The sequence below is a fragment of the Trichomycterus rosablanca genome, chromosome 10, assembly GCF_030014385.1.
Source record: "Trichomycterus rosablanca isolate fTriRos1 chromosome 10, fTriRos1.hap1, whole genome shotgun sequence".
In the NCBI taxonomy this organism is placed as follows: domain Eukaryota; kingdom Metazoa; phylum Chordata; class Actinopteri; order Siluriformes; family Trichomycteridae; genus Trichomycterus; species Trichomycterus rosablanca.
Genome location: NC_085997.1, coordinates 32,389,209 through 32,409,996, shown reverse-complemented (window position 1 = coordinate 32,409,996; position 20,788 = coordinate 32,389,209). Strand labels below are relative to the sequence as shown.

The window sequence follows — 20,788 nt, the reverse complement described above, 5'->3', positions numbered from 1 at the left end:
TATATAAAAGTTATAAATACAGACCTACATTTATGTACTGTACTGTAATGTAATGTAATAAATACATTTAGGTTCTTAACTTGGCAAGCTAATACAGTGGGGCCAAAAAGTATTTAGTCAGCCACTGATTGTGCAAGTTCTCCTACTTAGAAAGATGAGAGAGGTCTGTAATTTTCATCATAGCTACACTTCAACTATGAGAGACAAAATGAGAAAAAAAAATCCAGGAAATCACATTGTAGGATTTTTAAAGAATTTATTTGTAAATTATGGTGGAAAATAAGTATTTGGTCAATAACAAAAGATCAACTCAATACTTTGTAACATAACCTTTGTTGGCAATGACAGAGGTCAAACGTTTCCTGTAAGTCTTCACCAGGTTTGCACACACTGTAGCTGGTATTTTGGCCCATTCCTCCATGCAGATCTCCTCTAGAGCAGTGATGTTTTGGGGCTGTCGCTGGACTCCACAAATTTTCTATGGGGTTGAGGTCTGGAGACTGGTTAGGCCACTCCAGGACCTTGAAATGCTTTTTACTGAGGCACTCCTTCGTTGCCCGAGCGGTGTGTTTGGGATCATTGTCATGCTGGAAGACCCAGCCACGTTCCATCTTCAATGCTCTCACTGATGGAAGGAGGTTTTGGCTTAAAATCTCACGATACATGGCCCCGTTCATTCTTCCCTTAACACGGATCAGTCGTCCTGTCCCCTTTGCAGAAAAACAGCCCCAAAGCATGATGTTTCCACCCCCATGCTTCACAGTAGGTACGGTGTTTACTCAGCATTCTTCTTCCTCCAAACACGACGAGTTAAGTTTTTACCAAAAAGTTCCATTTTGGTTTCATCTGACCACATGATATTCTCCCAATCCTCTTCTGGATCATCCATATGCTCTCTGGCAAACTTCAGACGGGCCTGGACATGTACTGACTTAAGCAGGGGGACACGCCTGGCACTGCAGGATTTGAGTCCCTCTCGGCGTAGTGTGTTACTGATGGTAGCCTTGGTACTTTGGTCCCAGCTCTCTGCAGGTCATTCATCAGGTCCCTCCGTGTAGTTCTGGGATTTTTGCTCACCGTTCTCATGATCATTTTGACCCCACGGGATGAGATCTTGACCCCAAGGGAGATAGATTATCAATGGTCTTGTATGTCTTTCATTTTTTTACAATTGCTCCCACAGTTGATTTATTCACACCAACCTGCTTGCCTATAGTAGATTCACTCTTCCCAGCCTGGTGCAGGTCTACAATTTTCTTCCTGGTGTCCTTCGACAGCTCTTTGGTCTTGGCCATGGTTGACTGTTTGAGGCTGTGGACAGGTGTCTTTTATACAGATAACAAGGTCAAACAGGTGCCATTAATACAGGTAACGAGTGAGCTTCTTAATGAAGAAGTTACAGGTCTGTGAGAGCAGAAATCTTGCTTGTTTGTTATTGACCAAATACTTATTTTCCACCATCATTTACAAATAAATTCTTAAAAAATCCTACAATGTGATTTTCTCATTTTGTCTCTCATAGTTGAAGTGTACCTATGATGAAAATTACAGACCTCTCTCATCTTTCTAAGTAGGAGAACTTGCACAATCAGTGGCTGACTAAATACTTTTTGACCCCACTGTACATGTTTTTCTCCTTCACATACTGTGCAGTACAACACCTTCACATGTACACACACTTACACCTTGTCTTTTTTGCATAGATCTTTTGTTACCGCTAGTTAATCCTGAATATGAAAATGTCAGGCACAGTAGGACTAAAATCTAAAGACTGGGTATTCCAGTAATAAAAGTAGTCTTTTATTTAAGAATCTGAGGTATATAATATTTTTTTTTCGGTGTAGTTCAATCAGCCATTGTGAAAACTATGTTTCTGTGTACGTCTCAGACGAACATCTTCATTCATAAATACATTTTGTTACAATTTTAAGTTACACTAAATACATTGGTAAGATTAATAAAAAATTGTAAAAACTAAAATGATTATGTAAAATGTAAAAAGGTAATACAGGAAAGTAAACATACAGTGTTACTATGCTGATAAACCTAATCTCAAATCAAGCACCAGCTGTTTCAAACCTACACTGTGCTCTATAAAGTCTATAAAATCTCTTATTAAAAATCATCTGTATGTAATATAATTACAGAATGACTCAGGAGTTCATGAGGCTTATAAATAATCTGTAGTAAATACATATTCGTTACACTGAACTGGTTTTAGGCTGGTTTTACTGGCCCACTCGGGTTAATCTTTTTGGAGGGAGCTATAATAATCAGTGAGGACTTTCCATGCCTTGGGTGCCATGAAGCCATCTGGAGGATTGTCTCCACTGCGGGCCAGTTTCCTCATTTTGGTTCCAGAGATGAACTCGAATTCATCGTGCCTGAAAAAGATCAGAATGTCACGTTTTTAAGTGCATTTCCAAACATACATTACACGTCCAACAACAAACATGTAGTTAAAAGATAGTGTTGGTAGTTAAACATAAAAAAAACTGGAACACACCCATTTCTGTTACTGTGTTACCACATTATCATTATTATTATTATTTCAAACAAAACATAAACTTTCTTCCTATTTAAATTGAAATTTTACTTTGAATCTTTCTGTTTCATATGAGTGTAGGACCTTCCAATCAGCCACCCATGCCTTTATTTTAATGGCGTATAAATGAGGTCACTGGGGCCAAATTTCCTTAGTCATACGAGAATGTGAAGAAGATTTTAAAATACACAAATGGAATACGACAAAACTATGTTTGCCAAATAGGTGGCACGGTGGCACAGTTGTTAGCAAGAAGAGCCTGGGTTCAAATACCCAACCGGGCAGCCAGGGTCTTCTCTGTGTGGAGTTAGGTGCCACCTTTGTGCCAAAAAGGGTCTCGGAAGGCATAAAGCAGGGGTGCCCAAATAATTCCTTATAAGGGGCCAAAATTTAATCTCAGTGAGGGGCCACGGGCCAAAACTAAAAGTTATTTTAACTAGGGCTGGGCGATATTGAAAAAAAAAAAAAGATTCTGATTGTGTTTTTTTTTTTTTTTTTTTTTTTTTTTTTTTTTTTTGTATAATGCAATTGAAAAAAAAAAGACTTTTTTTGCATTTTAATTTAAAAGACTGCAGAAGTGAAAAAATAGTAACAGCACCACCTATAATTATCTTTTCAAGGGACTCAAACTTTATAACAATAACAATATAACAATTAACAATAAACATAAATCTTAATTAGCTATATGCTTTTTAGGAACAGCTCACAAACAACTCACTTTAAGTAATTTGCAGCAGAACCTCCTTACATTAAGAAAAGTGCAAAGCTACAAAAAGTTCTTTACAGATTTCTTAAAAGAAACACAAGCCTGTATACTGTTTTCACCAATGAAGTTAGTGTATCAGTATCTACACTGGGGGACCACAAGTAATCACTCAGCTTTCATTTTGTCCCCTTGTGATTGGGGGGTGGATGGAGGGGCACATTCCGCTTCTAACAATATTGACTACAACTCCCATGCTCTCACAGACTGTCACGTGACTACCACAAGTCTCCGGTCAGTCAATTCTGATTGGTCCTCCCACTCCGGAGTTTTGATTCAGTTGTGAAGTTTTGCCGATCGTGTTTGCGCTCCTTATTTCTGAATCTAACTATTACCGTGTATGACCCCTGTTGTCTTCCGTTTACTGTTTTTACTCTTTTGATATTAAACTGACATGTTGGTATTTTAATTAAAATATAAAGTATGTAAACAATCGCGATTGTCACATTTCTAACATCGTGTGAAAACGTTCATTCGAATTAATCGTGAAAATCGCCCACCCTAATTTTAATATTGCATTAAATTTAAAAATATCACGTTTTTGTTGTTAAATAAAACACTACTGTTTATTCTAATTAACAGTGCTTTTATTTATTTCAACGGATGATAGATGTTTCTTTTTAGGAGCAGAAATATTTGAACAAATGTAAATTTGTAAAGAAAAACATGCAAAGCAAAATATATACTGTATATATACGTATATACCATCAATATTCAAATATTCAATATATTCACCTTTCCTCGCCACTGTACTTTGAGAACAGGTGTGCATGTTTTGTTTCGTAATGCTGACGGATGTTGTACTCCTTTAGTGCAGCCACTCTCTATCCGCAGATGAGGCAAACTGCGGTTTAATCTATTTCGGTGAAAAAATATTCAAACTGTTTTTAAATGTTCGTTTATCCAATGCCACTGCCTCATACGCTCCATGATTAACAGCCTCACTCGTGTCATCATGTCTGCTGACAGGAGCTCCACAGCGCCCCCCTCTCCTATCCACTGTCTCATGTAACATTGTGGTCAGCCAATGAATTGCAGCTAGCGTTATAGGCAGTTCAACACTTAAAAGAAATTCCCAGCTACTGACAAAAGTAAGCGCTACTTTGATATAGTGAGGCGGGCCAGAAAAAAGAGACGGCGGGCCAAGTTTGGCCCGCGGGCCCCAAATTGGGCAGCCCTGGCATAAAGGTTCTGACAACAGTCAAGGTGGGTTTAAAATGATGTAATTGTACAAAAGAAATGTACATTTACACTGATCAGCCATAACATTAAAACCACCTCCTTGTTTCTACACTCACTGTCCATTTTATCAGCTCCACTTACCATATAGAAGCACTTTGTAGTTCTAATATTACTGACTGTAGTCCATCTGTTTCTCTACATACCTTTTTAGCCTGCTTTCACCCTGTTCTTCAATGGTCAGGACCCCACCGGACCACTACAGAGCAGGTATTATTTAGGTGGTGGATGATTCTCAGCACTGCAGTGACACTGACATGGTGGTGGTGTGTTAGTGTGTGTTGTGCTGGTATGAGTGGATCAGACACAGCAGCGCTGCTGGAGTTTTTAAATACCGTGTCCACTCACTGTCCACTCTATTAGACACTCCTACCTAGTTGGTCCACCTTGTAGAGGTAAAGTCAGAGATGATCTATTGCTACTGTTTGAGTTGGTCATCTTCTAGACCTTCATCAGTGGTCACAGGACGCTGCCCACGGGGCGCTGTTGGCTGGATATTTTTGGTTGGTGGACTATTCTCAGTCCATCAGTGCTGCTGTGTCTTATCCACTCATACCAGCACAACACACACTAACACACCACCACAATGTCAGTGCTGAGAATGGTCCACCACCCAAATAATACCTGCTCTGTGGTGGTACTGGGAGAGTCCTGACCATTGAAGAACAGAGCGAAAGGGGGCTAACAAAGCATGCAGAGAAACAGATGGACTACAGTCAGTAATTGTAGAACTACAAAGTGCTTCTATATGGTAAGTGAAGCTGATCAAATGGACAGTGAGTGTAGAAACAAGGAGGTGGTTTTAATGTTATGGCTGATCGGTGTATGTATGGCAAGGAATCGATACTGTTTTTGGGCTTCTTCGTCTTTATACTCACTCAAACCCATGTTGGATTAAATACACGATATACCAGCAGGTTTTAAATGAAAAATAAGTCTGTAAGGGAACTCAGGAAGCCAGGACAAAATAGTGATTCTGTATAAAGTAGTGCTCTTAAGATTCTTTGCTCTGTGTGTATTCTCCAATGTTAATTATCAATTTTTATAGGAGAAGACTTAGTTGGTAAAGAGGGGTTGCAAGTATTCGGTGGTGCTCAATTCATTAACTGCAACGTGTTTCTTTAAATTGTATTTATTTCATCCATTGTCCCACCCTCCAGATGAGTTTTTTTGTTGTTGTAAGAAATACTTAGGAGAGGCTCAAGTGGCGCAGCAGTCTAACTGGGTTCAAATCTCAGCAATGATATCTGCCTCCCGGCCTGATAGACCTAGCTATGTCTAAGGGCAGATGAAAGAAACCATGTATTGGATTGGCCCACAGGGTATTCCTGCATGCACTCAGTGTTTTACCAGTAAAACACAACCAGTGTTTATAATTTATTAATTCATTTGACATGAAACCCACTCTATATAAGCATGATCAACATCACACAGAAGTTTGAGTTGAGATAACACAAGATCTAACCTGTCCTTATCATAGAAGTTCATCATTTTCTTCACTTTATTGTAAGCAGCAACTCTGAATGGAATGATCTCCACAGACGTGAGGCCCGGCGCCATGGTCAGCACTTTGCCTCCATGTGTGGGCTCGTACAGGTCCTGTTTGGTCTCCGGGTGGGGCATGCCCGCTGGGTCACGGCCCACGATGTAAAAGTTAGAGCCAGCGATCATTCTGGCTCTGCAGTGCCACTGCACCTACAGGAAGAAACAGATTCATTTTAACAGCTGTATAAAACACTCTCACAGCTTCTGTCATAAGATCCAGTTGTCCTACCTCTGTGGGGCCGGCGTACATCATGGGTGAGGGGAAGATGGCCACAATGGTGCTGGCAGGATCAAGCACGCCATCCTCAAGCACAGCAGCGTGCTGCTTCATGCGCCAATCCAGCGGCACGTCGTCTTCTTTGGTCCAGCCTCCCAGCGGGTGCAACAGCAGCACGGGTTTCTTGTAGCCACGTTCCAGGAGCCTGCGTCTGGTGTCCTGCATCAGAAGCGCATGGCCGTTGTGCACCGGGTTGCGCAGCTGGAAGGCGAAGATGGCATCTGCAAGAGAGAGCCGAGTCAGTTTAGGGGAAGCATCCATAAATAATAAAAAGTACAAACATAACAGACAGGTTGGGTAATATTGTAGCCTGCAGCCTGCTGATGTCAGTGGTTCCTCTATTTTAAATCTACACTGCTCATGCATCGGATCTCAGTGAACAAAAGATTCAAGTTCTTTACGGATATAAATTGTTTAATTTGTTGAGAACAAAATGATGTAACAATGGTCAGTGGAAATCAAAATCACCAACCCACTGAGGCCCGGATTAAAAATCACACTGATAATCAGCATATAAAACTTAAATCAATTTTGACCACAGCAACTTATAATGTGACTCAGTAGTGTGTGGCCCCCATGTGAATGTATGCACTTAAAGTCTGGGCATACTCCTAATGAGACGGTGGGTACCCTGGTATCTCCTTCATGCGCTTGAGATTGTGCTGGGAGACACAGCAAACCGTCTTGTGATGGCACGTGTAGATGTGCCATCCTGAAGGAGCTGGACTACCCATGCAACCTGAATAGACTGCAGGTACCGATTCATGCTACCAGTCGTGACAAGGACACTAGCAAAATGCAAAACTAGAAAAGAATCAGCTGGGCAGGATAAAGAGAGTATTTGTCTGTGGCCACCACTTGCAGAACCGTTTTCTTTTTGGTGGTTGTCTTGATGTTGCCTCTGAATTGCACCTGTTGTCACATTCTTTTGCACCAAAGCTGATTCCTGAAGTTTAAATAATTTTGTGTTGATTAATTGTTCCCTTTATTATTTAAGCAGTGTAATAGCAACAGGGCAGACACACACACACACACACACACACACACCCATTCACCTATAGGGCAATTCAGTGTCTCCAATTAACCTGACTGCATGTTTTTGGACTGTGGGAGGAGACCGGAGCTCCCAGAGGAAACCCACGCAGACACAGGGAGAACATGCAAACTCCGCACAGAAAGGACCTGGACTGCCCCAACTGGGGATTAAACCCAGGACCTTCATGCTGTGAGGAGACAGTGCTACCCACCGAGCCACCGTGCCACCTACAATTTGCAACCAAAAAAAACATTAATATTTCCCAGTTACTCAACTCCCCCCTTTTTACTTAAATCTATTACTTTGACAGGTTGTTTCCTGAATTAAAACACTTTTGTTTCTGAACATATCTTAGTTACACAGAGTAGTATATTGCTAAATGCATTTTGTTGAGGTCTTTACTGGTGTCATTAACACTGCTGCACCACACAGGCAGGTCAGGTTTTGTTTGTTGTTTAAACATTGCTTCACTTATCGACTTATCGACTCAGGTCAACCGTAAACAGAACGTAGTCCTGTAGAGCATTCAAGAGAAATGAGCACAGGTCCAATATTCCTATTTCCTCTTCTAACTGTAATTATGTTCCTAAAAGAATTAAAACATAACTGAGTCTCATTTCTCATTCATCACCAAATCAGATTATATATTATTATTTAAAATACATTAGAGTCTTCATGCATTACGTTTTTACGTTGTTGTTTTTTTTGTATTTTCTATGCATGCATTTTCCCCTCTGCTTATGAATTTTGCTTCCTCTACTGCTGATCTCCACTTCTTTTTCCCTGCACTAAGAGGGTTCATATAGAGATCCGTATCGAGCACGGAGTGTCATGCATCAACCTCCATTATCCCCAGTCTTTGTGCAGGAGGCATCAATCAGCCAGCGGAAGTCTTAGTCTTAACGCCATGTTTGTTTGTTTATTAGGATTTTAAAGTCATTTTTACACTTTGGTTACATTCATGACAGGAACGGTAGTTACTCGTTACACAAGATTCATCAGTTCACAAGGTTATATCAAACACAGTCATGGCCAATTTAGTATCTCCAATTCACCTCACTTGCATGTCACCCGGAGAAAACCCACATGAGCATGCAAACTCCACACAGAAAGGACCCGGACCACCCCACCAGGGGATCAAACCCAGCTGCTAACTTTTATCATTTCAGCAGAAATCATAACTGCAGCAGTTTTGAGGAATGCACTCTCATTCCACCCTCAGAAACAGATAATTATTATCTGTATAGGCACCCGGCCAGCCGATAGCAGAGCTGGTGGGTGAGCGTGTTTTACCACTGTGCTACCTGAAACCTTCTAATGCTTTTGTTATTAGTTCACTAGTTTATTTAGCCTATTAGGCATCAATTACATGGCAACACACACCAGCACTCCAAGGAGCACTTTAAAGTAGTCAATCCAACATCTGTGTGTTTTGTGTGAGGTGGGAGAAAACCAGAGTACTTGAACAAACCAAGTCCCCAGTGCTTTGCAGTTGCAACCTCTGATCCATGAAACTGATTCTGTTACTGATACTAGTTTAGCACACTATATTGAGCATTCAGGCATGAATGTATTTTCTGCCATAAATATTCTGCCTGACTGAATATGGATCACTAACAGATGTTTAGTAGGAGATTGCTTTTCCGTTCCACTAGGAAACAGCTTCCTTACTTCCTTTGTAAAATAAACCTACTAAACTCTCTTTGTCGCTGCTCCTCCCACAAAAACAAAACTGCTGACAGAATTACTGGTTCATTACTGCAATCCAGAGCTGAACTGATTTGTTCTGCTTGCACTGTTAATTTCTAACTCATTGTACTATAAAACAGACCTTGAACTTGAACCCTGCCTTATCCGTATCTTATATTAAAGGAATAAACAAATATTGTCCAGCGTATTAGGATATGCTGTTTTAGTGAAAAAATAAATGAAATTAAATGAAAAGTGTGTGTTATATAAAGCCTTTTTTTCCATGTACTAATTTCTTGTAGGGCTGCCACCATTGGTCGACTGGTTGGTGGCATTAAGCATTAAGCGCATTCTTAAAAAATGCCATCTGCAGCAGTCAGAGGCCGATTGTAGAGCTTTCAAAAAAAAGTTTTCCAAGACCCAAATCATCAAATGTTTGGGAATACTTAAAACTGGCACAAAACAAAAAGGTGGTTTGTACACTGTGCAAAGCTTCGATGGTATACCATAGCAGCACTAGCGCCATGTTGCACGTCTACATTGTTTTATTACGCTTCTTACTCCCAGAGATCTTGGAATACCGCATTCCTTAGCGAGTTCAGTTAGGGCGCATGAGACGCAGCAAAACCTTTACTTCTATGTTGTTTCATTAAGCTTCTTAATCGAGGAGATCTTGGAATACCGTATTGCTTAGCGAGTTCAGTTAGACCGCAGTGCACTTTGCTGCATTGGGCTCAAGATTTTTGTGGTTAAAGCTTCTCTTGTGAAACACTTACCACTTTATTTACATCGCTTAGAATGTGAAGTAAGTTTTGAGTGAACATGGCTACCTCTAACTATTTTATTTCTGCTATAAGTTTAAGCACTTTGCTTTGTGTACAGAATGCCATAAACACATGTTGCACTTTGTTTAATATGGAGCACTTAAGAATTTGATAATATGGACATAAACTCTGTTTACATTTAGTTTTGTGCCATATTATTATGCCATACAGTCTGTTGTTAAAAGAAGCTTAAATGAGATTCTGAATGAAATTTTTGGGAGGAAAATTAATCGTTTAGATTAAATCGACTAATTGATAAAATTGTCTATAAATTAATCGATAGAAAAATAGTAATTAGTGGCAGCCCTAATTTCTTGTAGGTTTGGCTTTGTCTTTTTTTAATGGTAAAATTCTGTATGCTGACCTTATCTAAGACAAACATGGCCTGCAGCCTTTCAGTAGTTCATCTGGATACTTTAGTGTGCTCTTTGAAAAAATTTGGAAGGTCGCCGCTGTTTCACCACAAGTTTTATCTATTTGGACACAATCGCTCTTATTGTGGTTTGCTTCAGCCCCAGAGCAATGGAAATGGCTTTGTAACTGTTTTCAGATATAAGAAACTTGTTGAAATGACAGATTACAGATATTAACACCTAATACAATGAAGCAGTTTGAAATCCAATCCGGCAGTTACTATGCACAGTAGATTGTTTTGACAAAAGACAAAAACCCAAGTTCTCGTTTGGTAAACATAACTTGCTAGCTAGCAATACTGGAAATTTCCTAATGGTAGAGTAAGGTGTCAGGCTATTTTAATGTGACTGATAGGCGTAGGCCTATTTAATATGTCAGTCACATCAGTTATAAAGACAATAATTCAATGTAGCGTCTGTGTGATCAAAAATATTGTTACGGTTTATGAATCTAAATCAAAGACCAACAGCTGCACTTCGTTGTGTGCATTGCAAAATGACAGACTTGCCTTTACCACAGTTGCACTGTAATTAAATGGGGAAAAAAACAAATCCCTTTATCAAAAAACCCAGTGTATATTACCTGCTCCCATTTCTTTAAACTTTTGTCTGAGTTCCCTTGGCGTAAAGCGATACTGATCCAGTCCATCATTCCATTTGATGTGTTCCAGCACCTCCAATTCTCCACCAGCCAACCAATCACCACCTTCCATTACCATCTAAGAAGGAATCCAGTTTGTGAAATTAAAAAGAATCACTTCAATATACAACCAGAACCGTGCAAATTCAGTTTAGATACAAAAACAAGACAAATCTAAAAGGGTTGACAAGTGTTTGTGGACTTTCTCTTGCCTTGATGTAAGGGTGCTGGGGGCACGTCGTGCCCCACTGTCTTGAGCAGCGCTCCTCTTTACGGTGCTCATAAAACTCAGGGTTTCGCAAGATTGCCACTCTGCGACCCTTGTATTCTAATGCAAAAGCAGCACAACTGTCCAGTCTCTCTTTGTCTTCCTTGGAGACTGGTAGCACAATGGGTATAGAGAGGTTGATGGTGCCACCTGGAAGTAAAAGTACAGAGAAAATACAGTGCTTTTAACAATGATTTAACCCTCTAAGCAATTGTCTTACATTTGCAGTTAAGTGCCTTGTTAAGGAGCCCAGTTGTGGCAACTTGGCAAGGGTGGGGCTTAAATCGGTAACCTTCTGATTTCTAGTCCAGTGCATTAACCACAGAGCTACAGTTGCCCGATTTTTATATTTCCTAATCTATTTATTTTTAACTTCTGATTGTGAATCCGCTGCCACCTACACAACTCCCCATCTGATCAAGGAGAGCCGGATCACTACACACCCCCTCCGACACGTGTCCAATCTGCTGGCACATCTTATCACCTGCCTGCAGCAACATTGGGAGGAAGACTCTGTACAACCTGCCTCTTTCAAACACGGCCAATTGTGTTTCTGTGGGCGCCAACCAGTTTGAGACTTTGCAGTGGTGTGTTAGCGCATTAGGCTGCTGTGCCACCAGAGCATGATCTTAAACTATTTTTACATTTTGTATTATGTGAAAAGATAATACCTAAGTTTTCAAATATTTGAACAATACTGGCTGTCCACAGACAAAATCTAGATCATTTTAATCAGCTAAATAACAATACTTCAGTAATTCTAAACTGCACAGGTCGACTAAAGTCAATGTTCAACTTCATATGTTCAACTTGGAAAAAGCCTGACTGACCTGAAGTAACACTAGTGGTTAAAATGTAAGAAAATACATGTCCATTAACCTGGATCATGGCCCCATCTGAGACAAAATGTTCAAATCTTGTACACCAGGACCTCCTTACAAACCTGGCAGAACTTTTGCAAGAAGGAAGGGGGGCACAGTTGCCTCATTACTTTGTGTAAATTTAACTGAACTATTTGTTCACTAGTTACAAGTTGTCTTTTCCAGACCGCCCAAGAAGGATGGGCCATGCTGAGTCTGGTTCCTCTCAAGGTTTCTTCCTGTAATGTTTTTCCTTACCACTGTCGCCCTCGGCTTGCTCAACAGGGGTTTTTGTATATGTTGGTCCTGGATTTTGTAAAGTTGCTTTGAGACAATGTCTATTGTAAAAAGCACTATATAAATAAATTTGACTTGACTTGACTTAAACCAAAGAGGATATAAAGTTATATGGTAACATTTTAATTTTGTAATTTTTAACACAAGTGTCTGACTTTCAAAGACAAGGTTCAGGTTAATGTCTATGAAAATGTTAAGACTTGGGATGAATACTTCGCTGTAGAGAAGAACTGTAGTTAAAATGCAGTTGGATTTTACAGCTTGGTTTACAGCAATATCTTGGCAGAAAACATTTATGCTCAGGAACAGCTGGCATCCAAATTTCTCTGAAGGTAAAAGTAGAATTGCTTCCAGAATTTTCTTACCATCCAGCAGTGCGCCAAAGTGGAGGACCTGCAGGAACTCCCTCTCCCTCATGAACCCTTTCAGAGGTGTGGCCCACCCTTCAGCCAGCACCTGTACCCACTGAAGATCCAGCTGTAGCAACACAAACCAGGGTTTATGTTACTGCTTTACTGCTATAGCAGAGGCGTTACAAAATTATGTAATTACAGACAAAGCAAGGCAAATTGTTTATTTTGTGGTTTGTACATCTCATTAAAATAATTTGTAATGAATCTGATAATGTCACATAACCACCGTGTGTGTCTACATGTCAGTTTAGTCACCTCAGGATATGATGACACAGGTTCAGTTAGAGCACGGTGTGCTATTGATGCAAATTAAGGTCTGTTAATTTCAACATTGGGAATTCACTGTGTTCATTTGCAGCTGACTTAAGGTAAACTGGAGGTCAAGTGCTATTTTGTATGTGCATAATCAGTTAGGTGATAAGTAGAGTTTAACCTTAACACCTCAAGTACAAATCCACCTGAAGCATGTTTTATATAGTCGTTAACTTGAACTGTACTCTGATAGCTGATAAGAACAACATGACATTCATAAAAATCTGACTAGAGCTGTAATGCTAGAACTATTTAAAAGTTGCATATACTGTATATACTAAGCCAATGACAACATTGCATTTTTTCCCTCTTTTTCCTCCCAATCTAGTCACTGACCACTTTTTTCCAGAGTCTCAGAGGAAGAGTCTCATGGAAAGCTGTATTAAGTACAAGAGTCATGCATTGCTACCTGATTCATCAATCTCTCATGCAGGTGCCATTCGACCACCCTGCCTCTGGCACAGCCAACTGTGCCCATTAGATGGACGGGCATGTCGATAGCACATATAGGATTCAAACTCGAGAGCTCAAGATCCCAGCGATGCTCTGTTTTTTCAGTTAACAATTTATAGGTGTTGCCTTCAATCTTCACATATGCTGTGTAACCTCTTGGATTACTTATGTACTAAGGCAGGCATGTCGTTATGATGCACACAATCTGCCACAAAAATGCAGGATGGGCGCTCGAGTGATGCAGTGGAAAAATGCACAAGCACAACAGAGCTATGCTACTGGAAGGCCGGACGCCTATATGGACACTGATTGGTTTGTCAGTGGGTGGGATTGCTGGAGGGGATTCCTCATAACTGATGCAATCATTGCAATCAACTCTGCTGGCTGATCTATGGCGCCTGCACAGAGACGGAGGATAATGGAGATCAGTGCGTGACTCTCCATGCGCGATACAGATCTCTGTATGAACCCGCTTTGAACAGGTGAAAAGAAGCGGTCGGCCTCTGCAAACGTGTCAGAGGAGGCGTGTGATAGTCAGGAGTGAAGGTCTGCAGCAGTAGAGAGGAAGTGAAATGCAATTGGCTAATTAAATATGACTAGATTGGGAGGAAAATGCAGCAGCCATTTAGCCTACATGAAGTTAAAAACAGGAATGAACCTGGTCTTACCTTGGTGATGTTTACAGAAGGAAGTGTGTTGGCCTCGCTCAGTGCTAGGTTCGTCTTATTTTCAGGTACAAACAGTTCAATAACCTCCTCTGTAACACTGCTGGGCACAATTCCCTGTAAGCAAATACCATCCTCATTATTACTTAAATTAAAAAACATAAACACACCTCAAACACTAATCATAATACAGTAGCGGTTAATTGTAGCTGAAACAATGTTCCAGAACATTTATTTTCCCACCTGGTCCTTCAGAAGATCAACCACCTGTTGAATGCACTCATTCACTGTGAGCTCTCCGGTCTTCAGCACAAGCTCTGGTGCTTCTGGCCTCTGGTATTCAGAGTCAATTCCTGTGAAGCCTGAAAAGAAAGACAAACAGAATTAAACTTCCTTTGAAGTAAAAAACAAGAGCTGATCAGGTTTTACCTGTACTATCCATTGCATTTTTCATCCATCCTGCCATTGTACTTTACTGGTACTGTACTGGTTTTTCACATGACAAACCATCAAAATTTCAAACACAAGTTGGTTTAGCAGCTTTATCTCTCTTACTAGTTTTTATAGTGAATTCCTAGTAATAATGACCTGGTGGCACAGAAGGTATAATACACTAGCCCACCCGGGCAAAACCCTGTAATGAAAAGTGGCCCTAACCAGGGTATTCCTGCCTTTTCCTCCCAGTGTTTGCAGGGGAAAACGGACCCACTGCGGTTCATACCAAGATAATTTATTTATTTATGTACGTTTTACACCGGGCAGCACAGTGGCTCGGTGGGTAGCACTGTTGCCTCACAGATAGATGTTCCTGAGTTCGATCCCCTGGCGGGGGGCGAATTTCTTTCGTGAATTTTAATGTTCTCCCCGTGTCTGTGTGGGTTTCCTCCGGGAGCTCAGGTTTCCTCCCACAGTCCAAAAACTTTAAGTTTAAAGTTCCAGGTTAATTGGAGACACTGAATTGTGTTTTCTTGGTTGATGGTTTCTTTAACTGTTTCAGGTGTGTGTAGCTGTTGTCTCTCTTTGGTGTATTTGGGGCATTTGATCAGAACATGCTTTATTGTGAGCCGTGGTAAAGTGGTTAATAAGAATTTTAAAAATGTAATAGCAGAGATGACTTTATGGGGTAAGTACTTATTCACATCACTGTATATGATTTGTTGAGCACGTACCTTTAATCTCCCCAGCACGGGCCTTTTTATAAAGCCCTTTGACGTCTCTGCTCTCACAGACCTCCAGCGGAGCATTTACAAACACCTCAAAAAAAGGTAAGTTCGAACTCTTGTGTATCTTTCGTGCATCATCACGATCCTGCAAACACAAACAAATTAAGGCCTTCACTTTGCTGTTCAAGTAATAAAGATCCTAAATATAAAATGTCCCAATGATGACTGGCTTTTATTAAGAAGCATAATTAATTGCACTTTACCTTAGTGAAGGGAGAGATGAAGCTAGTAATGCAAACCAAGCCAGCATCAGCAAAAAGCTTGGCCACTTCTGAAACACGGCGGATGTTCTCCTCTCTGTCTGCTGAGGTGAAACCCAGGTTTTTGTTCAGGCCATGACGAATGTTGTCACCATCAAGTGAGTAGCATGGGATACCATGAGAAACAAGGTACTCCTCCAGAGCAAAACCAACCGTCGTCTTACCGGCACCTGACAGTCCTGAAGAACATTTAAACAGACTGGGGTTATTCAAGTTTTAATGTTAAATGTATGCAAAAAATTCTTCTCTTGCTGGAATGATTTAAATGTATTTTTTCGTTGAATAAAAATTTATTGAAACGAATAATAACTTAAAATGTAGTATATATTATGTTAATTATACGTACTAAATAGATAGTTAATAGTGGCGCGATAACCAGGCTAGATTTGCTCTGCTCTGTAAAGTTGCATGCAGGTACAGTACACGTGTATTAGTGCAACATCGGTAACGCCAGGAACATCGCTACCCCACTCAGATCCTCTCTAAACCACATCAGGTGAACATGTTGGTTCTTCTAGCGCGCATGATAACGCAGGTTTAAGGTCTTACAGACTTTATTCTTTATTCTATTTTTTTTTTACCATATTTTGATTAGATGTGCGTTTAAAATATTTAGCCTAAACACTTTTTTTTCGTTTCACAATGTATATCTAGCCTAGAAGCTAAATTTAAACCTTTTTTAATAGAGAAAAGACGCGCATCCCTGCTCTGTTCTGTATTTAACAATAAACACGCATTTCATTGGTCTTAAAGCTGTCTCATCTTTGTCATTATAAAGCAATAATATACTGAATCGTAGCCTAACAATAAAGCTTGTTTATATGGCTCTAAAATCCAGATAAATTAAATAATTTTCAAAAACAAAAAAAATGGCGATATTACCGCATACCGCGATATTGAGACAGGCTGAATATCGCAAGGGGAAATTCTTTCACCGCGACAGCCCTATTTGCATGTTCTCTCTGAGTCTGTGTGGGTTTCCACCAGGTGCTTCGGTTTCCTCCCACAAGTCCAAAGTTGCAGCCCAGTTGGACCTAAAAACTGGACTAAAAACTGTCCATGGTGTTTCCAGCCTTTCGCCCAATGAATCAGACCCACCATGACCATGACCGGGATAAAACAGTAGTAATACAGACAATGAATAAACACATTATTTGAAGTGAATAATTAGTAAAAGTTAGTTTGATGTGATGGAGTCAGACCTGTCAGCCAAACAGTGCAGCCTCTGAAACCTCCTCTGGTGCCAACCACTTGACCACGCTTGCTCCTGCTCACATGGTGCGCCTGGTACACCACGTTTGTTGCCCTCTGGAGATCCTGAAAAGCCCAATAAATAATCAACAAAGTATCCAATATCCAATAATACATTTTATAACTGCAGAAAGAAAACAGAGCACCTGAGAAGAAAACAGTCTGGAAAGGGTTATAAAGCCATTGTTCTGGGACTCCAGCAAACCACAGTATGAACCATAATACACTAATGGAGAAATCTTGGATCAGTGATATGTCTACCTAGAAGTGGCTGTACCCAAACTGCAAAGCTACAACTGCTTATCTAGATGTTAGTTTTACTTATAGTATTCAGCCTAGTATTTGTCCACGTTGCACAGCTTAAGAGCTGATAATGCTCTTCTGCACCTTGTTTTGACTAGTTTTCTTCTGGTTTATCAAAACACTTTTTCATCCCGGAAATGTTACGTGTAGTTTCTCACACACACACACACACACACACACACACACACACACACACACACACACACACACACACACACACACACACACACACACACACTACTGGAACACTATTAAAATGTTGTACTGACTTGTCATTTGTAACATCTAATTATTCTTTGATTTTACATAAATCATTCATTCATTCATCTTCATAAACTGATTTGTCATTATCAGGGTTATGGTGGGTTTAGAGCCTGCTTATACACTGATCAGCCATAACATTAAAACCACCTCTTTGTTTCTACACTTACTGTCCATTTTATCAGCAGTGACAGTGAGGTGTTTAAAAACGTAACATTGCTGTGTCTGATCCACTCATACCAGCACAACACACACTAACACACTAACACACCACCACCATGTCAGTGTCATTGCAGTGCTGAGAATCATCCACCACCTAAATAATACCTGCTCTGTAGTGGTCCTGGGAGAGTCCTGACCACTTACTTTGTAGTTCTACAATTACTGACTGTAGTCCATCTGTTTCTCTGCATGCTTTGTTAGCCCCCTTCAATGGTCAGGACTCTCCCAGGACCACTACAGAGCAGGTAGAAGCAGGTAGACCACTATAGAGCTGATAAAATGGACAGTGAGTGTAGCAACAAGAAGGTGGTTTTAATCTTATGGCTGATCAGTGTAGTTTTTAGTAGCTAGTCCACCTGTTTGAATAAATGTTTGAAATAAGGGGAAACCCAAACACACATGGGGAAAATGTTAAACTACACGGGAAATATTTACCGCATTGTTTTTGCAAAAATCTGTTCCACTAGATCTTTATCAAAATCCCTAAATCTTCAAAAGCTTTGTACTTCAGATTGAAACACAGATTATTAGAGGTTAAAGTGTCCTCAATATTTTGGTGTTTCAACTGCACACACAACTGACTGTAAACTGCAATATCACTGTATTTTGTATAAATCCAAACAGTAATCATACAGACTTGTGTAATAGCACAAGATGTGGCAACCAACCCAAATTTCCAACCACCGGTCATTTTCACGACCTTCAATGAATATAACCAAGTCACCAGAATGAATCAGAAGTTTACCCAAAAAAAGAGAGAAAAGTGGAAGAAGGCAGGGAGGGAGGAGGTGGACCAAGGGAACAAACAGCACTATTCATGCAGGCCAGCAAAGACGAGAGGTGGCCAGGCTGGAACACAGCCATGTTTCTCTCGCTTATTTACCCTCCCTCCCTTCCAGCTTCTTTCCTACTCAGGTCCGACATCTACCATGGCCTCTTTAGATTTCCATAAACACTGTACTGTCTTTTCAGCTTCAGTAAAATGCCTGTTTTCATAAGGAGCTAACAGATTATATGGGTGGGCTGGCATTTGGCTGATTATAAAGAAGCCAGGCAAGCTACACACTGATGTTTTTATAGCCGTCAGATAACCAAATCACTGTTGTATAGTCACAGTATTCCATATGGCATTAATCCTGGGGAGCGTATGGAATTTAAGACGTTGCACAAAATCTGACCCAGCAGTTTAAGACCATGTGTTGTTTTACTAACTTAAACTAATTACATTTTTATTAACTTGTCACTAGCAGCCATCAGACTAGTTTTGTGCCAAAACATTTTATTTTTTAAAATGCATGTACAGCAGCTTAAACAGAAATCAGATAACTGCAACTGTACTATCACTGTATAATCATAACAGTCCATATAGAACAAATGATCATAATCTGTGTGCCATCAATCTTTGGTGCCATCAAATTCATCAGTAATGTAATTCAGACGTCACCATATAACCAAAATTTGCCAACCACTTAATCAGAATGATTTTTCTGATATCTCTCTTCAATATACAGACTATGTACAGGTACCGTTTTAATACCAGAAATCTGCACAAATAAGTGTGGTCATATCATCCTAATGGCATCAAACTTTGTGCCTGTTAACCAAAATCTTCTTTTAAGCAGTGCAAGATTATTCAGAATTTGACTGTCTACTGATTTAATTAAGACTACTTGATGGTTTATTGACTTGCCAACAGTGGTCATCAGGTCAATTTGTTATATTCCCAAATTTATTTATTAGGATTTTAACATCATGTTTTACACACTTTGGTTACATTCATGACAGAACAGGTAGCCACTCGTGACACAAGATTCATCAGTTCACAAGGTTATATTGAACACAGTCATGGACATTTTGGATTTTGTATCTCCAATTCACCTCACTTGCATGTTTTTGGACTGTGGGAGGAAACCGGAGCTCCTGGAGGAAGCCCACGCAGACACGGGGAGAACATGCAAACTCCACACAGAAAGGACCCAGACCGCCCCACCTGGGGATCGGACCCGGACCGCCCCACCTGGGGATCGGACCCCCACTACCCCACCTGGGGACCGGACCCGGACCACCCCACCTGGGGATCAAACGTAGGACCTTCTTGCTGTGAGGCGACAGTGCTACCCACCATGCCGCCCTATATTCCCAAAATATCTAGCATTCAGTACATTTACATTTTCAGCATTTAGCAGACGCTTTTATCCAAAGTGAGTAACAGTACTGTGGCAGTACATTGTCTAAGCAATTTAGGGTTAAGGTCCTTGCTCAGAGGTCCAACAGTGTCAACCTGGCAGTGGTGGGGCTTGAACCAGCGACCTTTTGATTACTAGTTCAGTATCTTAACCACTAGGCTACAACTGCCCAGTAAAGTAAGTTAGTTTCAACGTTGAGATTTGTATTGATGAGATCAGATGAAGTAATCTGCAAACTATGACTCTTTTTGTTTGTTTGTTTGTTAAAAAGAAGACATAGTGAATCCATTCAAACTCATTTAAACTGAAGTCAACTGTGTGAAAGAAACTGTTTGTTTTAACAGCTTAACAATCAAGGCACAATCAAGGTTAGTGTTTTAAAATCAAACTAAAAAACATAATCCTGAACTATAAAGTGTAAAGAGTCTAAACTCTCCCTACAGTAGAGAAAACTTTGAATACACACAGTATGATGTGATCACACTTCTCTAACAGGCTGTGATGAATAGCCAGCATTCACCCTGCACTGCATTGAATCAGCTGAGAGTAATGAAGACACAGATCTATGTGTTCGGACTTACAGTTCTCTGCTTCTTGGTGCCGGACATGTCTCCAGTATCGCGGTTGTGAGTGCAGATGAAGTGCAGGGCTGTACAGCTCACAGCAGCGTTAAATAGCTGCCACTTCACCACCAGGACTCAAAAACTCTTGGACACGTAGCACATTCAACTTTCTTCCTGAGTTTCCGCCCCCCGGCCAATCAGACAGCAGCGCAGCACTCGGAGAGGCGTGGTCTGCGCCCTCATTTACATATTCATTAGCATACCGCGCTGTGATTGGATG

At 40.5% G+C, this 20,788-nt stretch overlaps 1 protein-coding gene across 1 annotated transcript; it reads right to left on the bottom strand.

Moving 5' to 3' along the window:
* Nucleotides 1–1,607: 1,607 nt before the first annotated feature.
* On the bottom strand, nucleotides 1,608–20,576 carry papss2b (3'-phosphoadenosine 5'-phosphosulfate synthase 2b). The gene is made up of 12 exons (XM_063003831.1): nucleotides 20,527–20,576; nucleotides 16,925–17,039; nucleotides 15,666–15,901; nucleotides 15,409–15,547; nucleotides 14,483–14,601; nucleotides 14,243–14,356; nucleotides 12,762–12,873; nucleotides 11,184–11,389; nucleotides 10,915–11,050; nucleotides 6,322–6,590; nucleotides 6,013–6,242; nucleotides 1,608–2,384 (listed from the first exon to the last, which is right to left on the bottom strand). Exons 1-12 carry the CDS (start codon nucleotides 20,551–20,553, stop codon nucleotides 2,246–2,248), a joined length of 1,842 nt encoding a protein of 613 aa, XP_062859901.1. The 5' UTR covers nucleotides 20,554–20,576; the 3' UTR covers nucleotides 1,608–2,245.
* Between the last annotated feature and the right edge of the window lie 212 nt (nucleotides 20,577–20,788).